The 14,034-nt window shown below is 38.0% G+C and overlaps 2 protein-coding genes across 2 annotated transcripts; both read right to left on the bottom strand.

Moving 5' to 3' along the window:
- Positions 1–1,323: 1,323 nt before the first annotated feature.
- LOC114482043 (inactive all-trans-retinol 13,14-reductase) lies at positions 1,324–6,911 on the bottom strand. The gene is made up of 11 exons (XM_028477241.1): positions 6,638–6,911; positions 5,796–5,978; positions 5,468–5,709; positions 4,430–4,625; positions 4,154–4,351; positions 3,945–4,064; positions 3,240–3,378; positions 2,642–2,751; positions 2,395–2,561; positions 2,160–2,319; positions 1,324–2,069 (listed from the first exon to the last, which is right to left on the bottom strand). The coding sequence occupies exons 1-11, from the start codon at positions 6,792–6,794 to the stop codon at positions 1,900–1,902; spliced, it is 1,842 nt and encodes a 613-aa protein (XP_028333042.1). The 5' UTR covers positions 6,795–6,911; the 3' UTR covers positions 1,324–1,899.
- Positions 6,912–10,959: 4,048 nt separating this feature from the next.
- Positions 10,960–11,272, bottom strand: gngt2b (guanine nucleotide binding protein (G protein), gamma transducing activity polypeptide 2b). The gene is made up of 2 exons (XM_028476901.1): positions 11,176–11,272; positions 10,960–11,096 (listed from the first exon to the last, which is right to left on the bottom strand). The coding sequence occupies exons 1-2, from the start codon at positions 11,257–11,259 to the stop codon at positions 10,968–10,970; spliced, it is 213 nt and encodes a 70-aa protein (XP_028332702.1). The 5' UTR covers positions 11,260–11,272; the 3' UTR covers positions 10,960–10,967.
- Between the last annotated feature and the right edge of the window lie 2,762 nt (positions 11,273–14,034).

Here is a 14,034-nt window from a genome sequence, read left to right as displayed (position 1 = left end):
TAAAATGCTTTTGGAGTCACTGTAAAGCCCTAAAGTTTTAGATCAGATCCTATTTAAGGTCAGAAGGATACCAAATGTTGTCTGGATAGTAGAGGGAAGGGTCTGCTGTTAGCATTGTGCCTCTCCTGCTGCAGGAGCGAGTCTAAACATGTGGGAACCGCCTGCAAAGGGAAAAAAAAGTTACATACATGTGTAACGCTCCTCCATTTGACAAACTTTCTCAAGAGTTTGTGATGATCACATCATTCTTAATCATTCACAATGAAATTTACTCTTTTTTTTGTCCTCAAAAGTGTTTGTGACCCACATCATAAAAGCTACTGGAGGAACTGATCCACTAAGGTCCACTTTACAGTGGTCTTTTGTGTTTTTTGGTGTTATATTGTGTATTTATTGTGTGTTTCTATTGCTGTTGTGTTGGTTGTTTTTCTTTCACTTTGTGTGTTTGGAGTCGGTTTTGTAGCACTGTCACTGCTGTTTGAAAGAGATTGTTGAGACATTTCAGTCAAAAAGAAATGCAATCAGTGAAAGTGGATACATTGAGTTTATTACCGGGGTGTCAAACCTTTTAGTTCAGGGACCAAATACAGAACAGTTTTATCTCAAATGGGCTGTAGGTTTTATTCGGGAAAATAGGGCAATTTTTCCACAATAAATTGCAGGTTTTGGGAAAAAACTGAGGGTTCTTCCAACAATTCCTGATTAAAAATGGCTGCCATCATGTGACATAAGCATAGGAAAACTGTGATTGTGGGATGCTCGAAAGGGTCAGATTTGGGGGCGGGGACTTTAAGTTTGACCCTAGATTTCTTGTGTCTAATTTTAGTGCACATGTTAATCGTAAACTTCAGTCTTTCCTTACGATATGGTCGTCTTTCCTTTAAGTGGTTCTGCTTTGTTGATTGAGGCTTTAGTCCTGAGAGTTTTCCCTGCATTGAGCAGCAGAGGGATGCAGGAGAGCCACTGAGGTGTGGGACAGAGGGGTCTTTCTTCTCCTTGGGTCTCCTGCAGACCACAGTTTGTCAGCCACTCTCCCCTCCGCTTACTAAGGAAATGTTCACTTAGTGCAGGAAGTCTGAGGTTTCATTCCCACGTTTGATTTTTGCTCTTATACAAATAACACTGAGGTTACAAGTCAGGTCACAACAACAAGGATGGGAACTAAACCCAGAGGGGCCGACCACCTCAATTCACCTGTTAAACCATTAGGATTTCATCACTGTTCATCCTCATTATAAATACAATTATTGATTATCAGGAGGAAACATCTGAATCTAGTACATTTTCATCTGTATGATGATACAATACAATTTTACAAGCACATTGGGTCAAGACCTTATTTATTTATTCACATTCTTCTTTTACAGTTGTGTCTTGTCGACTTTAGTGCAATCAAAGTTTGGAATAGTTACATGAAAAGTTTAGTTTTTACAAAAGAACATTTATTTATGTATTTATTTTGGACAAAACCAACTATATAACAAAATATGCCACAAAACCAAGAAATAAAATTAACAAACATACATAAAAAGTAAAAGCATTACAGTCTACTAACTTTAACATTCACACTCGGCGCAACGGCCAAACTTTAGGGCCTCCTATTGGCTCTTATGCAAATGCATAGTCTGCCTATATCAAGAAACGCCTATGAATTCACCTTCGAAGGTCCGGTAATACCTACAGATATTCTGCTGCTGATGCCTAACAGGACATCATGAGGTTTGGCTCTGACCAATCAGTGGATGGCAAGTCAAAGAGTTCAAGGTCTTCAAATTGGACATCAAGAATCCTCTTTAAGACCTTCTTGCCTGAGCCTTAAGTTAAATTTTCTATTTATTTAAATACTCTACGGTTGTTTTTGAGGTTACAACGTTCAACACTTTCTGTTTGACGGGGCAATCACTGCAGCTTCTTCTTTGCAAGTTCCGCTAGCTCTCTGGCTTTCCTTTTCTTTAGCTTCTTCTTGAGGAAGAGCAAGTCGATGTAGACGATGTGATCCAACACTGTGGAGGCGCAGAGGAGTCCTCCGTGGAGAGCCCCCGCTATCCCACAGCTGAAAACATCCTGACCTGCAATGCAGACAGAGACAAAGGGATGAGATACACGGATGTACACTTGAGAGGTTTGTACGATATCGTCTCTGCGTCAAAAGTTCTTACCTGAGATGTAGAGGTTTTTGATGGGGGTGCTACTTCTGTTCCTGGCCACGGCCTCAGCTTGGAAGCGCTCCAGGTTGTGCTCTGCAGAGTACATGGCTCCGCGCTGAGCCCCCAGGTAGTGCATGTTGGTCAGTGGAGTGGCCACGTCCTGGAAAACCAACTGGAACAAAACATCCGAGGGTTACCAAACGCCACCATCCACCTGAGCAGTTCTCAGAGACAGAATAGAACGCACCTTGTCCTTGATGTTTGGGAACACCGTACAGGCCCAGTCAAAGAGGTTCTTTGCAAACTTCATTTTGTAATCGTAGTATTCGTCTCCTCTTTTGCGCACAGAGGTGTCCTTCCACTCCTCGAACCATTCGTATTTAACCATGGTCAGTATCGTCATGCAACACTTCCCTGCAAGCGCAAAGCATCTAAAATGTCATCAAATACTCTGAGATACGTTTTATTTAACATTTAACAAAGCTTCTGCTTACCTGGGTGTCTTAGTTTGGATTCGGGGTCTTTGGATGAAGGGACTGTGATAAACATCATAGGAATGTTGTCGGGGGCTTCGTCCTTACCCAACGCAAAGTAATCATCCATCCTACGGAGAAACAAACCAGTGAAAACTTTAAAAAGTCTGTTTCAACAAAAATTTATGAGTAATCTGCCCCCTTGTGGTGGCTGTGATTATGACAATGACAGTGAAGAAAGTCTGGAATTATGAAACTATAAAACACTGTTAAATGAATAAAGTGGCAGTTAGAACATTGAGACATAATAACTAATTAAAGATATAGTATGAAATAAATTTGAAACATCCAAAAATTTACCAAGTGACCAATTGAACAGTTCCTTACATGTCATGCTCTTATTTAAGAGATTATACAAGTGCTCTAGTCATAAATAACCATCTATAGATATGGGATGTTTTTAAATGTAATGAAAAATAACTAATATGCAATGATTTTTCTTTTGATTTAGATGAATTCAAACATTTGTGAAGCAGACTGCATTGCTGAGCCCATGTTTCTTCACCAGTCTTTACTTAAGCAACAGCACTCCTTAGTGGTTGCTTTGTGTTTTACTTACGACTTGTCCATGTCGTTGTTCTTGAACAGCCAGAAGTTTGTGGACACCAGTCCCAACTCTTCTTCGGTTCCCTCAAAACCGGAGAAGACCAGGAACGAGCCTCGGCCGTGTTTCATCATGTTCAGTCTTTCCTGAACATCTAATAAAAAAGAACACAATTAAATTAATAAATTAAATACATTGTGAAAGCAAATGAAAAAAAATATATATATCATGTAAACTGGTAATGGTAAATATAATTGTGTAATTACTTCTAAATAAACGTTTATGCTTTTCCAACTTTTTTAAATATATAAAAACTAAATGAAAGTAATAAAGTACATATACAGTATATACATACAATATATGTTATGCTTGTATCTTTATATAGTTATAAAATCATGATAAATAAAATGTACATTTTGATAGAATGATTAGGTTTTAAAAGTTTTTTGGTTATCAAACATAATTTAAAAAAAAATTAAACAGCAACAAGTACAAGATTTAAATGTTTCTTTTCTACATTTAAAAGAAAATATTTGGTAAAATTTTACAAAAATCTTTTCAATTTTTGGTCAAATTTGTGGTTTGTAACTATTATCAAGCAGCAGTTGGGAAACAAAGACACGTTCCTTTTTATCTCAATAAACCATGTTCTTCATTGCTGGGTTTTTTCAACAATCCAGTCAGAAAATGGACAGATGGATGGACAAAAAGCTTGCTTACTGTCTTTGACTTGAATTTCCGGTGGCAGAAGTTTCTGGAAGGTGGTGAAGATGCCGCAGTTGGAAACAACCACGGGGGCGTGAACCTCCAGCTCCTCCTGACCCTTCCTCACCTTCACACCTGTCAGCACGAGTCAAACTTTTAGTTCAACCATCAACAAACCAGAGCTTTAAAAAGGTTGAACTGGTTGATCTGGATCAGGTTCTCACCATAGGCGGCTCCTTGGTCATTCACCAGAATCTGAGAGACCGGGGCTCGCACCAGGCAGTTGCCTCCATATTTTTGGATGGTGCGGATGATGTGGAAGGCGATCTCGCTGGCACCTCCTTTGGGGTAGTAGGCACCTCGTTTGTAGTGATGAACCAGGAGGGCATTAATCAGAATGCTGGAGTCCTTTGGAGGCACGCCTGAAGGAAAAATGTTACTCCGTTACTTATTATCCATAACATGTTAATAACATTTCTCTACGTTTTTAAAGGTTGTACCATAGAAGAGATAAGAAAAGATGACTTGGAGATCCTTGTTGCTGGTCAACGTGTTGACCAACTTGGTTGCACCTGTACCAGACAGTTTGAAGACTGGAGAGACTAAGTCAGCGATGCCTGACTTTAGAAGGAGCAATGACACCCACTGTGGGATGAGCTTCAGAGTGGCCAGGTAGTGGGTCTTCTTTGCAGAAATCTGCAGGAAAAACAAAATAAGAGGTGAAAATCTATTTCACAATAAAACAATCTAGAACATTTGACAGAGGAAATGCTTTCTGCTGAAATGCTCGAACCAGTTATGGACAAACGTTTATTATGTTTCCATTTGAGAAACCATTGTACAACAGTGGTCCTCAAACAAGGAGCCATGGACCACTACCGGCCCTCAGAACTGTGGGTGCCGAGCCACAAAGACAGAATAAAGGGTCACACTTTACTTAAAGTTTTATACATAAGGCTGACATTATTGTCATTATTATGACGTAACACCAGTCATTAGCATGGATAAGGTGTCATGAAGGCTGCGATTAAGTGTCGTTTTTTACCCTAATCCCTAACATTAACACTATCTAACCCCACTAGATTCCTCTACCTAATCCCAAAAAGCCAACATAGCTCCAAAGGTGTCATAGTTTAGCAATCAACACTTAATGACATCCTTCATGACACCTTATTCATGCTAATGACAGATAATGACAGCGTAATGTCAACCTTTTTTATGAAACAAAGGTTATGTATTTTATTTCTATATGTTCTGGTAATTTATTTTGTAAAAAACGCCACTTCTGCTTCAGCTCGTTTACTTGACTGCACTATTTTGGGATCAGAGGCCAAGGCAAAAGGGAGGGGCCAAACTGAAATTGTATTTCAACCCTTCCTAAACTCAATTGTCCCGTTCACCTCTATGAAGGAGTCACACGAATTCCACATCAAAGTACAGACGTGAACGTCATGACAACGGGTGGCTCTGAAAACAACCGTTTCCATGTACTCCTAATAGAAATGAATAGAAAATTGAAGAAGATTTATCAGTATCACCTTCATTAGGTTAAAGAATGTCTCGATGGCCTTTGTGTCGTTAGGAAACTGCTTCAAAAGGTGGGCTTTCATCTCCGTTTTCCCAGAGAGGATGGTGTAATCTCGTTTCTCGCTGCCGGTTCCGATCTGGATGGTGTCAAAGTGTTGGTTGAGCTCCTGAAACTCCAGCTGACCCTCAGTGATCTGATCGAAGGCAATCCGTAGAAGGCTGTTCTCGTGGACTTGTCCGATGTAGTGAAGGCCTGAGAAGAAGAATCATGACTGAACATCCGTAGGGCTTTGAAGCCGTGACGTAAATGTATTGAAGCGTGTTTTTTTTTTTCCTCACCAACATCAAACTCAAAGCCTTTTTCGATGTAGGTGTGGCAGCAGCCTCCGGCCTGGTCGTGCTGCTCCAGAACCAGCACCTTCTTCCCAGCTTTGGCCAGCGTGGCTCCAGCCGTCAGCCCTCCGATCCCACTGCCGATGACGATGACATCCAGATCCTGGGGAACCTTATCAATGCTGAAACCTGGTGGGAGACATCAAAGGACAGCCGTTAACACAGTTCACACCTTTCAAATAATTCAGTTTTTGTTAGTTTGTTCTTCATTATGTAAAATTAGTTTCAGTTCTATTGTTGATTGCAAAAGCCTTATTTTGCTGAATTCTTCATGTAAAGGAATATATTGTACCTCAAATCTCCACTTTGCCATGATATTAGCAGTTATCTGGATTAGCAATCCTGATGATTCCCCTTTTAAAGGCTTTGAAATCATTTATATTCACATTAATAATCACACTATCGATCCAAATGTATATGGTTACTACAGTTTTTTCAAAATAATGAGATGAAATGTACAATCCAGATCCAATCTGGGTAATTGAGGAATCAACTCGACATAACTGAGAAAAGTTTCATGAAGATTGGTCAATTTCAAACTGGGATATGACTTTTTGAAATTTTGCTAATGATCTTCAGAGTTTTGAAACTAATCCAGAACCAGTATGTTGATCCAAAAATTCATATCCTTCCAATGCTTTTGACGTAATCCTGCTATTATTGTTTTCCCTTTGATTTTCACAATAAAGAAAATGATCCTAGTGCCTTGTTCAGGACATGATCTTAATCTGGATGAGATTTAAGAATAAAGGATTTAAATAATGCCTTTTCATCTGCTGTGACTTTACCTTGTTTGATGACTTTGTCTCGCTTCTTCTGGTCAAACTCTCGAGGTGCAGGAGGTCTCACCGACTCCAAAGAGAATGGGCTCTTCTTCCCAAACAGATACCAGTAGGTTCCACCGACCCACATCACCAGCCACAGGAGCAGAACTAACAGCCACATTATAATATCAAAAAACTCAGCTCTGATTTGTAAATTCTCTATAGCTACCGTCCCCGCTGGTCCACTCTGGGTCCTGACTTCCTCTGAAGCCCCTTTTATCACACCTGGAGTGAAAGGTTCACAAACAAGAGGCTGGGTCTTGTCTTTTTATGAGCGTTCGTTCTACAAGAAGCCATAAAGATAAGTCACATATGACCCAGTTTACTAATGATGACAGTACAGTACAGTCTATTGCTCTACTTTTATGGCTCTTGTTTTCAACATTAAACCCACAAAGATTTGGACCATGTTTAATACAGCATTGTTGCATCTGTGACCAAGAGAAAACATTGTTCTGTACAGTTAATTAGTGAGAAGAAAAATACAATAGCTTTCAATGAGTTTTTACAAAGGTCATTACAGAATAAGGAGCAGTCTGATTATTACAGGAAAATACAAAGATTTTTAGTTATTTTGGTTCTCCTTTTGCATGTTTCTGTTGTAGTTTTGTGCATTTTTATTGTTATTTTGTCTGTTTCTGTTGTTGTTTTATGCATTTTATTTTGGCAGGTGTTTTTGAGTAATTTTGTGCATTTTTGGAGTAATTTTCTGCATTTTTGTTTCCCTTTTCTGTATTTTTTTTTATTCCATATTGTGTTTTTGTGGTCGTTTGGTGTGTTCCGCTGTCATTTTATGTGTTTCTGGAGTAATTTTGTGTGTTTTTGGAGTGCTTTTTCCTGAGTCATTCTGTGTGTTGCTTCTTGCATTAACTGGTCGCTGAAATTCAAGGATTTATTACTTCACTTTGGGGTTAAAGTTAGGTACAATGAATTCTCCTCAGATGAGGCGGATGACTCAGCTTTGGGGCCCCCTAGTGGCTCTCGTGACTTTATATACAATTAAATACTCCACAAACAGCCAGAAACGGCTCCGTTAACATATTCCCGAACAATTTTTATTAAAAATAATTAAAAAATTAACCACATTAAGCCATATACTGCAAAGATTTTTTTTTTTAAAAATCAATATTGTATTACTTTATTAGTAAAAAGCTTAAATATTAAGGAATAGTATCATATAATTTCCACCAAGGGCTTAGAAGTTAGAAGTGGCCACTTTACGAAATCCTCTTTAAAATAAGAAAATGCATGATTTACTGAAAACACATCTGGGACCAAAACTTCTGTATCATGACCTATTTTTACTTTGCAACCCAGGAGTTGAATACCTTTGGCAGCCCTCATACAGACGAGCTACATGTTTGTTTGTTTCCAAAAGTTTCAAGTGCTGTTTTTGGTCTTTTAGTACAGCAATCCTGCAGTTTTTTTAGGCCTGAAACTAACGGTGATGTTACGCAAAAAAAACCTTATAGAAAGCAGCTTGTGTTGAGTAATAAACACAATCTTTTACACATGGAAACACCGGCTGATTAGAGATATGAATAATTGGTTTTATCAGATAAGGCAATTTAGATAATGCAGGGTGTGCATGTAATCTCAGCTTTTATAAGTTTAGAGTCCAGTGTTATATGTTGATACAGCAGCACAGTGTAGTGAAAACAAGCTTTTTCAACACTTCAGGTTTGATAAAATGATACAGTAAATGTAAAACTGATCACGAACGATACTGACCAGTTTGATCTCAAGTGAGCCGCAGGTCAAAGGCTTGAAAACAAGTGATTTTAACATGAATTTGGCCTAGTTTGCACAACCACATTTAAATAATTTGTAAAATGTATGAAGCACCAATCATAGATTTTTTGATCTTACTTAATTTATTTGGAGAAAATGTATGAAATAATTTCAGATAAAATTAAGAGTTCAAATTTTTGTATTTTAAGGGGCTGAGATATCTACCACTGAATTAGTTGGCGATTTACGCAATGATTGAAGTTTGTTTCCGTCATTTTTACTTTTTTCCCGCAGGCTGAATATGAATCTCTGAAATAGTGTTTTTCAAATGGGGGTTTTGGTGAATTTAACCAAATTTTAAAATGAAAGCATGAAAAAATGTGGTCAATTTTGTTTAAAAATGACAACTATAATAATGATGATGAAAATTATCTTCTTTGGAACATGAACTGAAAATAAATGTGTCAGTTTTGGTCTTAAACCAGGTGTGAGATGACTGGAAATAATAAAAACTATAGAAATAAATCTATTCAGAATGCACTAAATTCTGTTTCATTCCACTTATTTACAAAGTTAGATTTTTTGACGTCTGTTATCACTCATTTATTCCATTTTTGTGCTCTATAGTTGTTTTTTCACAGAATTCTGAGCACAATGTATCGTCGGACAAAGAGGGTTACGTTGATTCAGAAATAGGAGAAAGGGGGAACTTGAGCCAAAAGAAGTTTGAGAACCACAGCTCTAAAGGCCCAGATTTGGCCCCCAGACCTTGGGTTTGATACATGGGCTCTAAATGTTTCTGCTGTGAGTACTGTACACACCTCATGTGCCTTTTTTCACTGACCTTCAGTCTTTGTCGTGTGGGTCATTTAGTTGAACCGAGACGACGCACATAGACTTTGCACCAAGACGCTGAAGTGTCGGTAGCAGCCTTTAGTGTGTGTGTGTGTGTGCGTGTGCATGTGTGTGTGTGTGTGTGTGTGTAGGCTACAGCCTCCAAAGCTGGAGCCACTATTTAGTCGGGTCACAGGTTTGGCCACAACACCTTTCTATGATGACTTGGGGCATAAATAGTGTGAACCCGAGGTGGTTTTTCCTTCTCCTGGCTGCTCTACAAGGACTTTTAAAGAAATTTATCAGAATAAACCTTTAGTATTATAACCTTTAATAGAGCTTACAGATAAGATTCACTACAGAACCAGGCCTTGTGTCTCTTAAACAATGAGTCAGTGGAAAGTTATTCAGACAGCTCAACACACAAGCCACTGATAAGCAAATCTTTGGAGATAATTGGGTGCTCAATATTATTATTATACAACTAAATGACTTTACTATCTCATGACCTGAGGATTTTGTCAATTGCTGCAAAACATAAAGTAGGACAAGTGCTGTTATGTAAAAAGGATAAACAACAACAAGTTCAAATATATTATTGCTGATGAATTCAAATGAATTAATCAATTACAGTTTGTATTCAAACGTTGACATCTATATGTTGTAGCGATTAAATTCATTCATCTTTTCAGTTGTTGACTGATAAATAATGTTGCAAAAGCCTTGAATTTTAAGAATATTCAAAATTTTTAATTTTATGTAATTTATTTCTTGGAATTACCCTGAAATTGGGATCATCTCCAAACATCAATACATGCATCTAATGCAAAATATTATAATAAAATAAATAAATGAATTAACATTTCTACCAGGGTTGAAAAATTTCACAAATTTTCAAAGTTGGAAACTTTTCAATGGAATTAACAAGAAAAAGCAGGAAAATTACGAAATTGAAGGTTGGCCCTTAACAATGATGGTAATGGAAAAATCTGTTTTAGCATCATAATAATTCCAAGAAATAATTCAGTTTATGTTTTTTTGATATTCCAAGAATTCCCAAGCCTAAATATAAACTTTTCATGCAAATTATTTTTTGGAATTAACCAGAAATTGGGAGTAATCATATCCAAACATAAACATCTGCATCCAATGCATAATATTACAATTAGAAAAAAATCTGCACTTCCACTAGGGTTGCAAAGTACCATGAATTTTCAAAGTTGCTGTGGAAATGCTCTGGCCCTTTTTCAACCCCAGTCAAAAACAAAACTGAATAAAGACCAACAGGCCTGTTGAAAGTGTTACTAAGTCTTAATGGAAGTTGACCCTAATTGGATGGAGAGCTTGAAATGAGATTAAAAAGGAAGCAGCTTGGTGACCCAGTGTGCTAATAATCCTATTATCACTTGGACTGAACCATTGGAGCACAATGCTAATTTATGATTTAGAATACAAGTTGCGTCATTGCACATTCATTATAGATGATAAAAGATGTGTGCGTGAATGAACAGAACAACTTTACACAACTATTTGTGTTTAATTACAAATTGACAAGGAAACACATTTGTATCAACAGGTAGACACACTCATGACCAGGGCTTCTCCCCTCTTAGCATTAGCATACTGTAGTTCCTACTGTACGTTGGTATTCTACAAACAAGGTCCTCACTCGTGTCCGATATCTCCGGCCTTTTTCCAAAGTAACGCGGCTTCCCCCCATTGGCCTGTGCTATGTCACTACGCAGCCTCCCTTGTCTCCCTTGTAGGGGTTCTTCTCATCTGGGACGCCTTTGATCAGCGGGTCGTTGGGCATGAGTCCTTCGACAAAAGAAATGGTATCTGCACAGTTTGCAGCAACCTGTTGAAAAGATGGTGACGGTTAGAAACAAAAGAATGAAAGAAGAAAAGCTCAGAGTGAGGAGTGTTTGGAGACTCACTGGTGTCCTCGGTGTGCTAACTTCCTTCTTCAACTGATCCAGCTCCATTTTCAGGATCTCCTTATCCGACATGTCCCGAGCCATCCTGGCTGCATTGGCGAGATTCACAAGCTAGAGTCAAGAGGAATTTCAAACATTCCCTATAATTTCTACGAAGTGAATTCCTTACCGGATGTTCGACGGGTGTCCCAACACTTAGAGAATTGTGTGCGCTCCTATGTCGTGTCCGGCCCTCGCACTGACTGATCTGTGCTGTCCCTCTGCTCCTCATCCCGGCTCATCCCCGATGTCACCAATCCGCCGTGATGGGATTAAACAATCAGGAGCCATAACCTCTGAACAGGAAGGATACGGAAGCAGACGACTAAGACGGAGAGTGGGACAATGGCAGTTGTATCAAACTATGACTATTGGCTGATCGTAACCTGAGATCTATCACACGTAAAATAATTCAGACATAATGGGATGATCTACATCATGGTGACAAATTTGATCTCAAGTGGGCCACAGATTATAGGCGGGAAAACCAATTCTTATTTAATTGGGAGGTAATTTGTGGAATAAATTAAGGAAAATTGCAGGGTTTGAGAAAAAAAACCCAATTTGAGAATAAAAATGGCTGCCGTCATGTAATATATACGTGTGAATTTTTATTGAATTTGTGTTTGGAAGCGCTGAGATTTCAACGAGTGAATTATTTGATAATCTAATCTTTATTTTCTCCTGCGGGCCGGATTAGATGCTTTAAAGGGCTGGATTTGGCCCCCAAGCACCAAATGTCCTTTTTGCCAGATATTCATAGTTATCTAGATCAATTATCCTGATCACGTTACCATGATCATTCAGAACACTTCAACAGGAGAACATCAGCCCAAAGAGCTGAACGTAAAGGTAGTTATTTTTTCCAGAATCAGTTTATTGATCCAGATTCCCTCTCAAAAACTTATTCCGTTTCAGATATTTCCTCAAAAGACGACTAAAACTAATTAAAGATTTTGCTGTGAAAGTGAACGCTGGTGTGCAGTCCGCGTAAAAATCAAACACAGCAGCAATCTAATTCTCACATTAGATTTAAAAGTCTGTATTTATGAGATATTTACATATTTTCTCATGTGTCCATCACCTCCATTTGACTTTTGCTTGGAGGCACAGCTCGTCTGCTAAACCTTCATCAGGACTCTCACTAAGCCTTTTCTCATGATCTGGGTTAGTCTCCTGAACGTTAAGATTAGCCTCAGTGACGTCACAGGGGATTAAAAGCAGCGTATTGCTGCTCCTCATCACTATCTTCATCCTGTAACGCAAGATTCCAATGTGAGTGAGTGAGAAAATACACAAACATCAACAAAGATATGTTTTACATTCTGAAGCAGTGGTTTTTAAACCAATGATGGATATATGTACATTACGCTCATACATGAGACGCTCATGTCTCAGAATAAAGCTCCAACCAGGGTTAGGTTGGAGTAAATTACATTTTTCAATACCAATTCCATCTTGAATTATCCACGTTCCATTGATGATTACATTGACTGACATTTTTTCCAATTACAATTAAAATTACAATGATTCTTATCCCCCTGAAAGTCAATTACAATTACGTACCCAAATATTAAAGTTCAAATTCAATTAATCATAATTACTGAGCCTGAAATAAATATATATCATAAGCATATCTCATGATAATGGGTCAGTTTTGACCCATGTCTTAAATCAGCTGCAAAATACACTAATATATATTATTTATCATTCAATAGTTTCTCATCTCTTGGTCACCGTGTTAAGCTTCCTCATAATCAGTGAAAATACTGGTATTAATGTCCTTGGTGTGGGCATATATGAGCCTTTTTTCTGTTAGTATAACCATTTATTTTAATTTATTTTTATATTAAAATGATCATCAAAAGCACTGACAGGTAGTGGGAAAAGTTGAAAAAATATATATATTTTATTGATTGTTACCTAAATATGTGTATAGAACGTAGAACTGTAACATTTTCACCCCTGTGCTTGAGTGAACGTAAACAAGGGTTAGACTGAAGTAGAATACAAAAAGAAATTGACAAAAATCCAAAAAACAAAAAATTGGAGGTGAGGCGCGGTATGTAAATAACTTTGAATTTCTTTTTTTTTTTTAGTTAAGGCTTTAGTAGGACCCTAAATATAGTGCAAAAATGATGAAGACACTTAAACAAGGGTTAGACTGAAGTAAAGTACAAAAATTGACAAAAATCTGAAAAACTAAAAATTGGAGGTGAGGTGCAGTTTGGCAAAAAAGTGAAAACATTTTGAATTTCTTTTTTTGGACTTTAGGCATTAGTAGGACCCTAAATACTAGCGCAAAACTGATGAAAATGGTTAAACAGAGGTTGGACTGAAATAAAGTACAGAAATTGACAAAAATCTGCGATATGGCAAAAAAAAAAAAAAAAAGTTAATTTATATTTTGGGAATTAAAGCTGTTATTCGTAGTTTCTGAGAAACGTCTCGATGTCCCGCCCTAAACAGCCTCACTTCCTCCCCCTGCCTCTGCCAATCTACCAGAAGCCACGCCTCTACTTTTCTACACGTGCATTGCGGAACATAACAAGGTCGCATTGGGTTGCATTGATATATGTCTATGGGTCAGGTATGAGTCTAAATCATATTTACCTGTTTGCTGTTGTGACGCGCGGCCTTGTTTCCGTCCACAGTTTCGCATTCACTTTGATTGACAGGCTCAAAAACAGGAAGTGGAAGCCTATAGGCTGTATAGGGGTCTATAGGATGAAGGAGGGACTTATATACATTAATGTATATGAATGACCACTGGCAGTAGACCATAGTAAAAGACTAATTTTTTTTCACATTTTAAAAGCA

Source organism: Gouania willdenowi, chromosome 19 (genome assembly GCF_900634775.1).
Source record: "Gouania willdenowi chromosome 19, fGouWil2.1, whole genome shotgun sequence".
NCBI classification, from domain to species: Eukaryota; Metazoa; Chordata; class Actinopteri; order Blenniiformes; family Gobiesocidae; genus Gouania; species Gouania willdenowi.
The sequence above is the reverse complement of the archived record's forward strand: the minus strand, read 5'-3'. Positions and strand labels throughout refer to the sequence as shown.